The sequence below is a fragment of the Neopsephotus bourkii genome, unplaced genomic scaffold, assembly GCF_033783945.1.
Source record: "Neopsephotus bourkii isolate Nb327-2 ecotype Australia unplaced genomic scaffold, CSIRO-AGI_Nbou_v1 NB_333, whole genome shotgun sequence".
NCBI lineage: Eukaryota > Metazoa > Chordata > Aves > Psittaciformes > Psittacidae > Neopsephotus > Neopsephotus bourkii.
Genome location: NW_026900839.1, coordinates 2,048,417 through 2,062,755, shown reverse-complemented (window position 1 = coordinate 2,062,755; position 14,339 = coordinate 2,048,417). Strand labels below are relative to the sequence as shown.

The 14,339-nt window shown below is 51.4% G+C and overlaps 1 protein-coding gene across 3 annotated transcripts in view; it reads right to left on the bottom strand.

The window, feature by feature from the left end:
* Positions 1 to 14,339, bottom strand: part of DISP3 (dispatched RND transporter family member 3) — a 42,982-nt gene that overhangs the window by 14,643 nt on the left and 14,000 nt on the right. For all 3 annotated transcript variants that reach the window (XM_061347995.1, XM_061347994.1, XM_061347997.1), the window contains 2 exons: positions 2,043 to 2,979; positions 605 to 824 (listed from right to left, as the gene is read on the bottom strand). In XM_061347995.1, coding sequence (XP_061203979.1) covers positions 605 to 824; positions 2,043 to 2,979 — 1,157 coding nt within the window. The remainder of the gene's footprint in view (positions 1 to 604; positions 825 to 2,042; positions 2,980 to 14,339) is intronic.

The following is a 14,339-nucleotide window of genomic DNA, read 5'->3' as shown; positions in this document are numbered from 1 at the left end:
CCTTGACTAAGGACCATTTTACCTCCTGCATCAGACCAGCCGAGGCCAAATTCAGACCAGGAAGGCAAAGAAGCAGCTCTGTTAGAGCCAGTGAACTGGACTGGTGAGATGGAAGCAAACAGATCCGATGCTAGACAGGGGCTGAGTGGAAAGGCAGGCACTGGATCCAGTCTTTGGCTCCCTTTCACTGTCTCTATTAATGTTTCTGGCATGCTGCTGCAGTAGGAAGTGGCATGAAAGTGAAGCAGATGAGTGGTTTTCTGCCATATGCTCCACACCCTCACTCACACCACTGTACCTGACCCTGACTTCAAGGAGATGCTTTTTCTCCTTCATCTGCAGCATTATGCCATGGCCACTGCATGAGCCTGACCAGCAGCCTGAGCTGGCATGCCAAGCCTCCTGTGCCTACAGCCTTCCAGCTGAGGCTGGATGCTGCACAGCTACAGAGCAGAGCACAGCCACGTGAACCTCCAGACGGAGCTTTTACACCCTGAAGGATGCAAAGCCCCCTATTGCAGAAAAGCCCCATCCTCTCCAACCTCTGCCTTGCCCTATTCTCACCCCTTCCAGCACGACCTGCCCTGCATGCACCCAGCCTCACCTCGTGGACTGCTTGGCCAGCATGGCCACGTAGGTGATGACAAAGCTCTGGAACTTGCGGCGCTGCTCCTCCCAGCGGTCCTCCACCGAGTAGTAGTTGGGCAGGGGAGCCCCAAAGAGGATTTCGCTCCGCAGCAGCGAGCTCTTCATGTTCTCTGCAGACAAGCCCTCATCCACGTACCAGTAGAATTCAGGGTGCGTCATGGCCAGCTCCAGGGATCCTGCAGCAGAAAGCAGCACCGCTTTGGTTAGGTCCTGCTTAGTTCACTTGGCAAGGCACAGGGCCTAGCGTGACAAACTGGGAGTGACCCTGTCTTTCAGCATGATGTTGACTGCTGCTGCCTTGCACAGAGCAAGAAGGGCTGGGGAAAGCTCTATTGCAAAGGCTCACATCCCACTGTGCTGCCTACATGCAGTTTCCCATCAAGGACACATCTTCCACCTGACTCCGATCTGAACCACAACTCCCCCCAAGCAGCGATGCACACATCCCCATTGATACTCCCATCACTGGATGCACTTAGTTCTTGTACACTGGCATGATATTTGCTCCATCAAGCAATGTGCTTCTTGGGAAGCACAAGAACTAAATACTACCCATGGAAGATGAGGAGTCCTGGCTCTGCTCTGACCTGGTACCTCTGCCATCTGATGGTGTGAGGGATGCAGAGATGAAGGCACTCAGTTCTGAGCAAGAGACACTGCCTGTCTGCCCCTAAAATCCAAGCTCTCTTCAGTTCACACCGGAAAGGCCCAGAAACTATGCTCTTTCCTGTTTTGGTAGCAGAACTGTTACTCACACTGAAGCAGATGGAGTTAATTCCTTGCCTGCTCCCTATGTGGCTCCTGGATAGCTGTCATCTGCAGCCTGTGCTTGGGAGACAGATGGAGGCTTCATCCTACAGCCACATCACACCCACAGACTCCTCATGATTCACCTCTTTTTCACCATCCAGAGCCTCTGCTCTACTAGAGGGAGACAGAACAAGGTATGGAGCTGGGAGGAGGCAGGACCTTCCTCCTCCTCTTCTTATAGGAACCTTTCCAGCTGGTGACTCACAAGCTGCCATTCAAGCTCCAGAGCAGCCCACAGACCTCTTTCATCTGCTCTGCGGTGCAGGGAAGTTCATCCCTATTGTCTGTCCAAAGCCTGACATGCCTCTGGTTAACCACAGTCATGTACAGGGGACAAGAGTCAGCAGAAGTCATCTCTACAATGCAGCACTTCCCCCTCATTTGTCCCCCTCCCTTGCCTATTGGGGCCTGTGTGACCCATGACTGGGAACTGCAGGGACTTTGCTGAAAGGGCTGAAGAGGGGCCCTAGCACAGCAAAGATGATTCCTCAAGGCACAGTGCAGCAGCATCTTCCTCTCTGCACAAGGCAGTCACCTGTCTTAGCTGGAGATACATGCCTTAAACATGGCAGCCCTCAGCTCACCTTGTATGTCAGCAAGGTCTTGTCCCATGCCATCGTAGTAAATCTTCCCTCCTCTCTCAGTGGGGAAGAAGTAGGTCATGAGGGAGCTGGGAGGGGAGCAGTAGGAGTAGGAGCCCAGGGGCAGGTCCTTCAAGACCTCATGGGGTTTCCAGCAGAACTCCCGGAAGCGAGGGTGATCCATGATCTTACGCTCGACCTCATGGATGGTGACCAGGCGCTCAGTGGTGAAGATGTTGTTTTCAGAGTCCCCCCTGGCCAGAAAGATGAGCTCAATGCGCCAGTGGGCATGAGTCTGTGTGTTGGCACTGATGTAAGTGCTGGAGTAGTCCCAGCGCGGGGCACCCCTCGCAGTCCGGGAAGTCCTGTTTCCTGGGTTGAGGTGGCCATGGGGCTTGGGGGAGCTCGTCCTGCCCTGTGGGGTGCTGCGCTTGACCCGTGCGCTCACCCCGAGGTGGGAAGCGTTGAGGTGAAGCTGCTGGAGCTGCTCAAAGATGAGCCTCTGCAGGGTTTCAGAGGTGAAGTCAGCCAGGTCCCGGCGGTTCCTGCCCCACGACCCAAACTGGGACTTGAGGGCCAAGGCGAGGGCATCGAAGCGCTGCGAGGATTCGTGGTTGCGGATCTCAAAAGCATTGTAGGAGATGTCAATATCCAGGGCTGGGTAGTGGAGGAACATGACAACAGCAAGCACAGCAGGGATGGCACAGCCCAGGAAAAGGATGAAGCCAGCACAGTAGGGGTTCGTAAATACCCATCCAACAATATTCCAGAAGCCAGACACAGGCAGAGTGACACGCAGGGGCCTGACTCTGCAGGGGCTTCTGCCACACAACAGCGCACCCTCACGCCTCTTCCGTGAGCTGAAGGCTACCTCTTCATCTTCCTCCTCTAGCCAGGCATCCTGTAACAAGGGGTCATCCTCTGTGTCCATGTCCAGTGCCTGCACAAAGAGCAGAGCAGTCAGCAAGGCCCAGCAATGGGTGTCCCCAGGCACAGCCGTGAGCCCATAGCAGTTGCCAAAGGGTCTCAGGAGCAGAGCCAGGAAGGAAGCAGGCTCCAGCTCTCAGCAAAGCAAGACTCCTTTTAAACCTCAGCCACTGAAGGAACAGAATCCGGGTATCCCGCACCCTGCCTGGCAGAGGAACCGGGGAGAGGAGCTCAAACCACAGCCCCAGAGCTCAGTGCTGTGGCAGAGGAGGGCTCTGCATGGTTCCAGGAACACCAGGCTAGAGTCAGCAGGCGATTCAGTGTGCTGCTCACACTGCAGCAGGAACGTTCAGTTAGCTAACCTGGTTCTCATGCCCAGGAACAATCCATGCTACCAGATAAACAACACAATGGACCCCATCTTCCTCACTTTAAAACTGACAATAGCTACTTACAGCTGTGTTCATCCTTCCCACAAAGGCACACGTATGCACACACAGCAGCACATGCAGACACACACGAGTGCATGCACTCACACGTACCAGCCTCCACAGAGAACTCGCTGTGACCCTGCTCTGGTCCCTCAAGGGCTATCCTCCCTGACCGTGTGGGACGGGAAAGGGCTGAACAACCCTGCTTCCCTTCCACCCCTGTTGGATATTGGTTATGGAATGGGTTTTCCAAGTTGCTACGGAAGAAGCCAGAAGCAAAAGCTGCTCCTGCAGCCGTGGAATGAGCAGGGGGAAAACTCACAGCTGGGAGGAAAGCAAGAGAGACCCCCCCAGGAGGTCCTCTCCTCTGCAGGGAAGCAAAGCCAGCAGCCCCCATTCACAGATGAATGAGCAGATTCAGTTTGTTACTTGACCCTGATAGCTGCAACCAATTTACACACAGGCCAGAAGCAATTTACCAGCATTGTTCCTAACCAGTGTTTCTATTTTAGCAGGACTTGCATCAGCAGAAGATGAATTGCCAGCACCCCTTAATTCCAGGTCCTCAGAAGACCTGAGAGCTGCCTGATCGTGGACCAAGAGCAAAAGCAATGAGGCAGAAACGCTCCTGGGCAGCAGAGGGATGTGCAAAGGAACAAGGGTCACAGCAATCTCCTTGGCTCTGATCAGCCTGGGTGATGCCTGTGGCTTTGCTCACAGGGAGCAGCTCCCATAGGATCCGTTCCAGTCTGAGCAGCATCTCTGCTGGCAGGCTGGGCAGAGCAGTCCCAGCACTGCAGAGCCTGTAGCCTGGAGATGGGAACAGGAACCTCTGAGCTCCAGCCTTCTGCTCGCAGCAAGGCAAGCACAAATGTCAATCCACGGCTTTAATCTGCAACTTGTATTGTCTCAAACCAGCCCATCCCTCCTGTGAGTGTGAGGGCAAGGACTCTCCTAATCCCTTGCCATGGTCGGGTTCACGCAGCAGCTCACCCTCCTCAGCCATGCTGCAGAGCTGTGCAGGAGGGCACATGGAAGCCTGGGCTGGATCCACCTCCTGCTCTGTAACCTCACTGTGCAAAACCCCAATGGGTACCACTGATGGCAGAGGGCCACAGCCCCTCTTCTGCCAGACCTCCAGCCCTCAGGAGGCCAATATGGGGAGGAGAGGGTGGCTCACAAGACCCTGCTGCGTTTTTTCCCCCTTTGCATGTAGGGCTGTTAGACAGCAAGAAGAGAGCCGAGGGCGAGGGGGTGGTGGTGGTGCTATTTTCAAGTCTCTGGAAAGGTTAGGAGAAATCTAGCTCATTTTAGGCTTCATTAAGATTCCTTTAATATTCAGGATTCTCATCCCATCTGGACAAGTTGGTGTGTACATGCAGTTCCCTCCATTCCATCCAGCTGCCTCCTCTCCCATTGCCACGGGCTCTCTTTCAACAGAATGGAGTCACTGCAAGACCTGATCAAGCATATGTATTCTCTCTTTAGAAAGAGGTAAAGAGCCATAATAATTTCCCATTTATTGAGCTACAGAGGAGAAGGAGGGGAAAAGATTCTAATCCTGAAACAGAAGAGCCTGCACGTGACAAGAAAGGGAAACAAGGGACCGAGATAGTAATAAGCCAGCAGAAAAAGGGATCATACCATGTTCTTTGTTAACCAAGAGCTAAATCCTCAAATCAAGGAAGGGATCAGACCTCAGGCACCTCCCTGCGGCTCTTCCCTCCACTCTCATCTCATAGTGACTGCAAAGCCCACCTTATGGGCACCTATGATGTGTGAAGGCCAATGCATGCTACCTTCTAGCTAAAGACTGGTACAAGTCCTGATGCTGGTGTAAATGCCAGCACAGCAAATGCTGCAAAAGCCACAAGATCACATGCACTCACATGAGAACAGTCAGGGAAGGACCAAGATCTGGTGCAGGCAGAATGGCAAGGGCAGGGTAAGTGCTGTCCCTGATGGTGCCAGCCTCCCTCTGCATGCAGTCAGCACCTGCGTGCATCCTGCCCTACTTCCACCACAGCTCTCAACCCTCTTCAAAAGAGAGTTTACCACATGATTCAGCTACAAAGCCAGACACAGCTCACTCAGCACTGCCCCTGGGACTCAACTGGCTTTACCATCTCCGTCAGATCCTGCCTGGGTCAGGATGAAAGCTTATCCAACCCAAACCACAGCAAACTGAACTGGTGGGGAGAGAAACCCTCAAAGCAGCCAGAAAGGGAGTGGAATGCACTTTTTCTGCTTATATTCTACTTATATTTCTGCTTATATTTCTACCTGTGTTCCCTCCACCACTGCCCAGGGACTCCAGGCACTGAAGCATGGCCCAGCTATGTTTTCCATTCCAGGATATGCACAGTGGACCTAATCCTGCAGCCCTCAGAGCTCTGCTTCCCTTCTGTGCAAGCTTAGCTTGCTCCAGGTTGGAAGGAGCAGAGCACAAGAGCCCTCCTAGGAGCCCTGGCTCCATTTCTTCAGAGAAGAGGCACTGATTCATCCACTTTGGGTGAGCATTTGGATTTCTTGGGCTTCCCTCTGCCCCTTCCAAACCCAGCAGGCTTCCTCCTGGTTCACACCAGTCAGGACCCTGTAGGGTGGCAGAACCTCCTGTGAAGGTTCCTGGCTCACATTTAGGGTGCTGCTACAGGCACAGCTTCCATTAAGTCTGAGAATGGGAAATAAGTCCAGGCAAGGCAGTTGGTATATAGATACTTTAAGTGAAAACCTCCACCAAAGCTGAGCCTGCACAGCTCGTGCTCAGCTCACCCACCTCCTAGCCTGGTGCTGGCACATGTTCACGCTCATTCAGCCAGCCAAGAACCACTTGGAGATGGGGAAAGGCAAGTGAGCTGCTGAGTCAGCAGCACAGCTGAGCTTGGAGGGAGCTTGTAAAACACCGAGCTGGAAAGGGAAGGTAGGAAAGGGATTCAGAGCATAAAGCACCTCCTCCTTTAGCATTCAGCCCTCAGACTGCTGGGCAGTTCCAGCATCCTCCCAGGGTGAAGATCCTTCCCTCCTGAAGGAGTGAGTTCAAAAGCTCCATCACAGCAAAGAGTCAAGGGGCTATGAAGAGACTCACATCTTCCAACGCTGCATTGGTACAAAGTCACAGCTTTATGGGAGGTACGAATAAAGCCAGGATCCAGCTGGATATGGTTTTCCTCTTCACAGCCACAACAGCAGCGTGGAAACACAACCAAGAGGAAAACAAGGAAGGACTCTTTCTTTTTCCACTTCCAATGGGTACTTCTGTCCAGAGGCCATCTCACATCAGATGTGAGCCACCAACCTGCAGCTGACCTCAGCACCATGGCCATGAATGCTACCAGAGCCCAGTGGAAGATGCTCACCCCTTTCCTCCATGGATGACTGTCACAGATGAACCAGAATGGGCCTCTAAGCCTCTTGTTATGAGCACCCCCATTCAGCAATTTAACCTGGGCATCCTCCACATCTTGCTGTAGCTTCCCAGTCTGATCAGAGTAATGAATTAGGCATTTAAAGCACTGCAGGGCTGTGGAGCACAGGGTAGGAACAGTTACAACTCCTGTGAGCCTGACACACAGCAGAAAAGAAGGGACAAAGCCAAAGCTGGGGGACCTTCGGGTCAGGAAGCGTTTTGCCCTTGACTGCAGTAGTGGAATCCAGCTCAAACCACAACAGCCCCGCAGGGATTATCACTCACTTGCACCCCGACCAGGACAAACCCCATTGTAGCTCCCATATGAGCTCCTTTGCAGTGAGATCAGGATAGAAGGAAGCCGCTGACAAGTTGGGGAGAGGCAGTGACAGACAAAGAAGCTAATTACAGCCGACCTGGCTAATTAATGCTGAATTCCAGATTAAAATCCCCTCACTAGTGTTCCATTTCAATTACTCAGTTGTTCCTTCTGATAGGAAAAGGGAAGCCTTGTGCATCAGCAAGCGAGGAAGAAAAAAGGAAAGCAAGCACAAGACTGGAAGGGGAGGGAAAGACAATTTCTGTAATATGGGAGATTCCTATCGACCAAATAATTAAACTTCACATTCCTTTCTCCCAGGGGCAAAGCTTTCAGAGCACAGCTAGCAGTTTTGTGGGCCTATTTGTATGCCTGAAAACTCTTGGAGGTTCTACCAAAGGCAGCTTTATGGCCCTTTGTTAGCTATATAAAGTTCCTCTGAAAGGGAGAGAAATGGCCTTTGTGCTTGCAGACTCATCCAGCTCCTGCTAAAAGCTGCCTCTCTAACGATGCAGGGTTGATGGCAGGGATGGACACAGCACCTCCCAGGCCCTGTTATGCTGGAAAACACTGTGTAAAACAACTGCAGGGCATCATTAACGTACACCCCCTCTAAAGCAGGGCTCCACAGTGACACTGAGACTCGGGACCAGAGATCTGCTCTGCACTTGAATCACTGAGACTTGTCCACAAGTAACATTTTAAAACACAGCCAGAAAGGGATCTCTGAGGTCCCTGTTCTGCCTTTATCAACACAGCTGTATCCTGGTGCATGGAATAAGCTGTGTGTTGCCTTTTGCTTTCATGAACGGGAAAACAAACCAGTAAGGAGGAACCAGATACAATCTCAGGGCCCCTAATTGGGAGTTCTGGCTTGCAGAGGTGCTGCACTTCCAGAACAGCAAAGCAGACCCAGGACACCTCACACCAGCCACCTGACCCTGCATCTCCTGAAGCACTGGCTTGATCCAGCCATTGACCAGATCCTGTGCATGAGGATACAGCCCTGAACCTGCTTCACTGGGGTACGAGCCCAGAGAGACACATGCTGCTTGAAGGCACTGGGTTAAACTGCTGGCTGGGTTGGCTCCAGCATTGTTAATCAAGCAGGTACTTTTCCAGCTGCACAGCACAATGCAGGGAAAAAAAAGCTTTAATCTATTCTCTTTCTGGACCCTTTGCATTTCCCTTCCCACTCGCTTTAAATCCTTTGGAAAGACACACACAAACACTGCCAGACCCCAGGCACTTTGCAGATCAGAATGTCATCAAACTGCTCCAGCAGCACAATGCTGTTGGAATTGAAGCACAATGATGTAAATGTGTGTTTGCTGCAGGAGAAGTTCAACAGAATGATTTTAAAACAGTATATTTAAAGCTCTATTGTCTGCTCACAGGAGGCAAGACAATAGGTAGGGCTGTATACAGGGTGGAGGATTGCCAGATCTCCCAAGCTTTATGAAGTTAAGTACATGCTTGCACACTCACTCCTAGCTGAGGCAGCCTCTTTCTCTGCTGTCTGTCCCACTCTTCTTTCCCCTTACAGGCATTTTTACACCCTGGCTAGGATAAGAGCAGCTGGAAATGAAGGAGTCAGTCAGACTCTAGGATCTTAAAGGCCTTTCCCAACCTAAATGATTTTATGATCGATCGACCTGCTTTCAGAACGGGCAAATGGAGCTCCCTCAGCCTACATCAAGGATCTCCTGCCTGCCACTCCAGGTGTCTGACAAGCACTGATTAGATCTACTCATAATTGCATGTCAAAACCAGTGTGGAAAGATTAGCTGCAAAGTCAAGCACTCACCAGTCAGGAAATGCCCAGTCCAGGACGGATGGATGCTGACACAGCACCCTCAGTTTGCCCCCCTTCTGCAAATGCTTTGCAGCAGTTTGGCTTCCAAGCCCGGTGTCCCAAGGCTAGGACTGTGGCCTCTGCCAGGGCTGATGCTCCCTGAACCCAGGAGCTGTTTGCCACCTTGCTATCTCCTCAGTGTTCAGTGTGTGGTCTCATGGCTCATTTCCTGCACGCTGCTCGTGCTCTGGCTCAGAGGCAGAATTATTCATTCCCAACACTGCCTGTCAGGACGGAGTCTGAGGGCTGAGCAAACAGGACGGAACTGAATCCTCTCCTGGCATCTCGAGGAGAAGGAGGGGGTGGTGTAGTCTGCATCTGACAGATGCAGCAGCTCAGAAGGGGGAAGAAAAACAGACACTTATTTTGGGTGCCCGGTTTGACACACAAGATGCCCCATTTCTCACAGAATGGCACAGGTGGGGCTGTGCGGAACAAACTGCAAATTCCACTTTGTTCTGCCACCATGACCTGAGGTGTAACAGCAACATAACCTCTGTGCTGGTAAGGGACATCTGCAGTGAGAGCCAACATCAATTGATGTTAACCAGTGACATGCATGCCAGTACCTGGGACACCAAGGACCATCAGACTCCCAGGTCTCTCTTTACCTCTAAGCCGGTGTTGTGGACAAGGAACAGGCTGGAGAAAGGGCCTGCAAGACCAGTATAGAGGGAAAAGGGAGAGACTGGTTTAGGAGGTGTTGCTTTGCTACGTGAGAAGCCACTACCTGCACACAGAGCAGATCAAGAAGAAAGTGGACAGAAGAATGAGATAACCACACAGCTGTGATACACACAAGGATGTGCAGCAAAAGCAAAGAGTAGAGCAAAAGCATCTTTACTGCGCTTTGCCAGGAGTAAGCTGCCTGCAGATAAGAACTAGCTCAGCCATCCAAGTTTCCTATTTTAACACCACAGCTTTCCTGAATGGTTCCTTAACTAGGAAAAACCAGTGATCCCGCAGCCTTGGATTAGGGGGAGATCTTCATATGGCACTATGGGACACTGAGGCAGCCCCACCACGGCTCCAGCAGGTACCAGCTGTGAGGTCTCACCTAGGATGCTACTTCCTGAGTAACTCCAAGAGAACCTGTATCCCAATAGATTTAAAAATCCAACCCCAAAGCTCACAAGGAATTGCCCCAAACTATTTGCTTCAGAGTACTGAAACTGGCACTTTTCAAAGAGAAAGGTCACTGGGATTTGCTGCCATCAAACCATGCACGTTTGGTGCCCTGCCTCCCCAGGACTGCTGCAGAGCTAAACCTATGCAAGAACCTCACTAACGTGCACATCATTGCCAAGGAAAGTTCATTTCCAGATAAAATAATTTGCTTCTGGTTATTGTAATGAGTGATTGTAGGTGTCAGAAAACAGCTTCTGGGTTACAATCTCACAAAACGTGCCTTGCAGCCTTGGGCCACGTTTACCACTTGAGCTACTTGCTTATGCTGATGATAGGGCCCCGCTGTCACTCAGGGCTGTGGCATGCACAGGTTTCTGCACGCTGAGCCTCTGATTTGCTTCACAAATGACTTACCTAAGCACTACAGAAATGACTCGGACTTTGTCTGAGCCTCAGCCACTTGCTGTTTCCAAGCAAAGGGCTGGCTTCTGCATCGGCTGTGTGCCCTTGGGTGCCTTGATAGGGTTTCGAAAGCACCCTGCGTGCCACCAGCAGCCCAAGATAAGAGGCTTCTTACAAGTGTGGTGATTTCCACACTTCAGTGTCTGCTCAGAACGCTGTGCTCACAACAAAGCCTTCCCAGAACATTAAATACTGATGACTGACACAAACCAGGGACTTGGGTTATCCCAAGAAGCATCACTCGCTCCAGGAAGGAATCTCAGACCACAGAGAGGATTCTCCAATTCCCAAGCCCTTGGAATAAACTGCCATCCCCAAGGCTTGTGTGCTGCTCTTTTATAGATGAGCTCCAGCTTCCCACATCACTGTCAGCCTGAGAAGAAAACCAAGTCCCACTGTCAATCACTCATTATTGCACCCCACGCTCAGGCCCCCCAGTTTTTGTCACCGTGGGCACTGGTACCACTCTGTGCTCAGCCGCATGCTCCCAGCTCTGGCCCTGCTCCCCACATCTGCTCCTGGCAGCAGGAGGAAGTGTGAAAACAAGGGCTGGCTGTGCACCCTCCTCCATCTGCAGCTCCCCAGCAATAGCCTGCCTGTGTGCACTGTGCTGCTGGGACTGGTCAAAACACCCTCTCCCCAAGGCCCCTCTCCAGAGCCTCCCCATAAGCTGCCAGGTCATTACTGAGAAGGAGGAGAGCAACCTCTTCCTCGCCATGCATGGGAGCTGCTTTCTTGCCAGCAGCCTCAGCAGCAGTTATGTGCTAAGGGACATTGCTGGTTGTGGTCGTTTGGGCAGCAACATGAAAGGTAATGCAGGGATGTCAAAGCTATGGTGCCAGTCCTTCTTTTACCAACCACAGCACAAACAGCTCTTTCATCTCCACTTCTTGCCAGTCCAGCATAAAGAGCATTAAGATTAAAAGAAAGCATTGCCAAGTGCTCCCCTTCACCTGAAGTGTCTGTTTGGCCAGCTCTGGTCACGATTCTCTGGCCTTCCAGGAGAAAGAGGTACAGGTAGGAAGTCCCACCTGCACGGGTGTCAGTGTCTGGCTCCAGGTGCTACCAAGCATCCACCTGATGGATCGAAAGCTCCTGCCTTTTTGCTGCTGTAACTGACCTCAGGAAAAGCCAGATTCACAACAGGAAGGCTGCAAGGACTGCTATCTGTGGTAGGGACACAGCTCTCACAGCACTTACAGGCATGCTCACTTCTCCAGTGGGGCTTCCCACATGCCAGCAGGAAAGAGGAATGGGTGATGCTAAAGTCCCCTACATGAGGGAGCAGAAGACAAAACCCAAGGTCATCCATGCACTGAGCTGTGGTATAACATGGCCTCTTACTTCTGAGAATGTGAGGGGCTGAATTCTGAGTTGAATTCATCCTGACAGTCACTACAGCCACTACAGTGGGAATGACTGCAGCTATCCATGCTCTATTGTCACCCACAGAAAACTCACTGCTGGATGAGGAGGGACTCATGCAGCAGCCTGTAGGTAGCTGGCTCTCAACAGCCTATAAAACGGGATCTCAGCAGGTTTATCTTCCTTACCTCCCACACTTCTCTCTCCAAAACAGATGCAGCTAGCTGCTCTCCCATGAAAACCTGGAGCTTCTGGAATTACATTCATTAGCACTGCTTTTTCCTCTTCCCAGGATCAGCGAGGAACCTGGAAGCGGAGGTGTAAAACCCAGAGGATAGAGAGCCTCCAGTGCCCCAGTGCAGGACCTGGCTGCACACAAGGGTTTCCACGACAGAAGGAAAGCCTCCTGATGGGAAGAGGAAGATGTGGAGACGAGATGCCTCAGTGCCTGAGCAGCACATCAGCAGATCCCCTGCCAGAACAAGGACTCAAAAGCTTACTGCCAGCTGCACCAGCCATGCAGAAACTCACATTAAATGTTCCCACAGCTCGATGAGCACAGTCCTGCAGACCAGTAGCAGAGGAGGGGGCAGAGGCTCAGAATAAGCAAACAGGCTTTAACGACACATTAATCTCAGGGAGAGCCCAGGATGCTTCCTAGTACAGACAAGACACGAAGAGCTGGTTCCTGTTCGTCCCTGTGCAAGGGAAGGAAATGGTGCTGGTGGCAGCCAGAAGCTGCCAGTGAAACCATGTCTGTAGGATACAGCTTTAGGCCATCATGACTGAGCTGAAACAGCAGCGGTCTCCCCCTCTCTTCCCTCCCAGTACAGACTGGGAGAAGCATGATGTAAGCCTAGCACAAGAGCACTTCAGGAAGGGGCAGGCACCACCCTTGTTCCTATTCGCCTTCTACCACCAAAGCCATGCAAGCTGCAGGAGCTCCCCAGCTCCTGAACGGCAATCATCCAACCCAAAGGATGCTAAGGGACTGCCATTTGGCACAGAGTCAAAGCATTCCATGCAACTGTTCCCAGTTCCTTACCAAATCCCACACTTCCAGCCAGGCAGTCACAGGCTGGGATTCTGCTTGTGCTAACTGTAGGACTGAGTCCTGCACTTAAAACACAAACCCAAAGGAAGCATTTGTTGTGCTGCTATTAGTTTTTCTAGCTTTCCTGGGGCAAATGACACCAGCTGCTTCTGAATTGCTCTCATATTCTGGAGTCTGAGACCCCACCTTCCATCCTTTCACAACAAGCTTTGTCCCACAGGCCCCCCTCCACAAGAAACACAGGCTGGTTTTGCAGAGACATCCTTAAACTGGTTTTCAAAGGGACTCCCTCCACTGCCCCATGCTGAAGTGGAACTGGGTCTGGGCCAGCTGGCTGAGTAAGGGAGCAAACCCACTGCAGGCACTTCCCAAATGACTGGCAGTGCAAACAGTACCATGATCCGCAAGAGAACCAAAGAGATGGGAATGTAGGCAGGTGCTGTACATGCAGGAATGAATTTAGCTGCGTATGTGCCAAGATCTGGATCCAGGAGGAGTGATCTCCCCCACAACACATCAGAAATACAAGAAACACCAAGAGGTCTGGAAAGGAAATGTCACCACAGTCTTAACTTAATCTGTCCCTGCTACTTACAGCATAGGTCTTTGTTACTGGCATCTAAATAAGGTCAAACCCTTTACTACACCACTATGAACTCTGCAGTGACTTTCACCAAGGAATTGGTTCCATGTAGCAGATTTACAGGAATGAAGGTTCTTTCCTTCAGTTTAAGCAGTGCCACAGGGGATGAAACATTTACCTGCTGATATATCTTGTTTTCAGTTGTTACAGGCTGGTGCTTTACAGCTCCCTACGATGCTGCAGCATTTCTACCATGCTCTGTGCACAAGAATATCGACATCAGTGACAAAAGCAAAGTGGACCAGAGAATGCCAAGGGTCACTTGTCCATTTACTGCCTGTTTCAAATAGCCCCATGTCAAGTGACAGAGCCGAGATGGAAGGATTAGGATAGGGAGAAAGAGAAGGGGTGGCCTTGGAAGCAAAATTCAGTTTGGATGCGGAAAACAAGATGGCTCAAAGGGTATACATCAGATTCCAAGACATTCTGTTTAAAAGCATAGCCATAGATTTGACACTCAGGTGACTCCAAGGCACTGACAAGCGCTGAATGGGTCCTGAAGAACCACAGCTTGCAGTGCATGGAGTTTGGACCTGCTGGCAGGAAGCACCAGAAGGAGCAGCTTTCTGCATGGTTCAAGAACCAGCCCAAGCTTTCCAGCGAGACAGATTTAGCTTTCAAAACAAGCTGTTTGTCTATCTTGTAGAGACTTACAGCCCTTGGTTTAAATGAAGCCCAGTGTTTTATTGAGTCACTTTCATGCTCTTGTG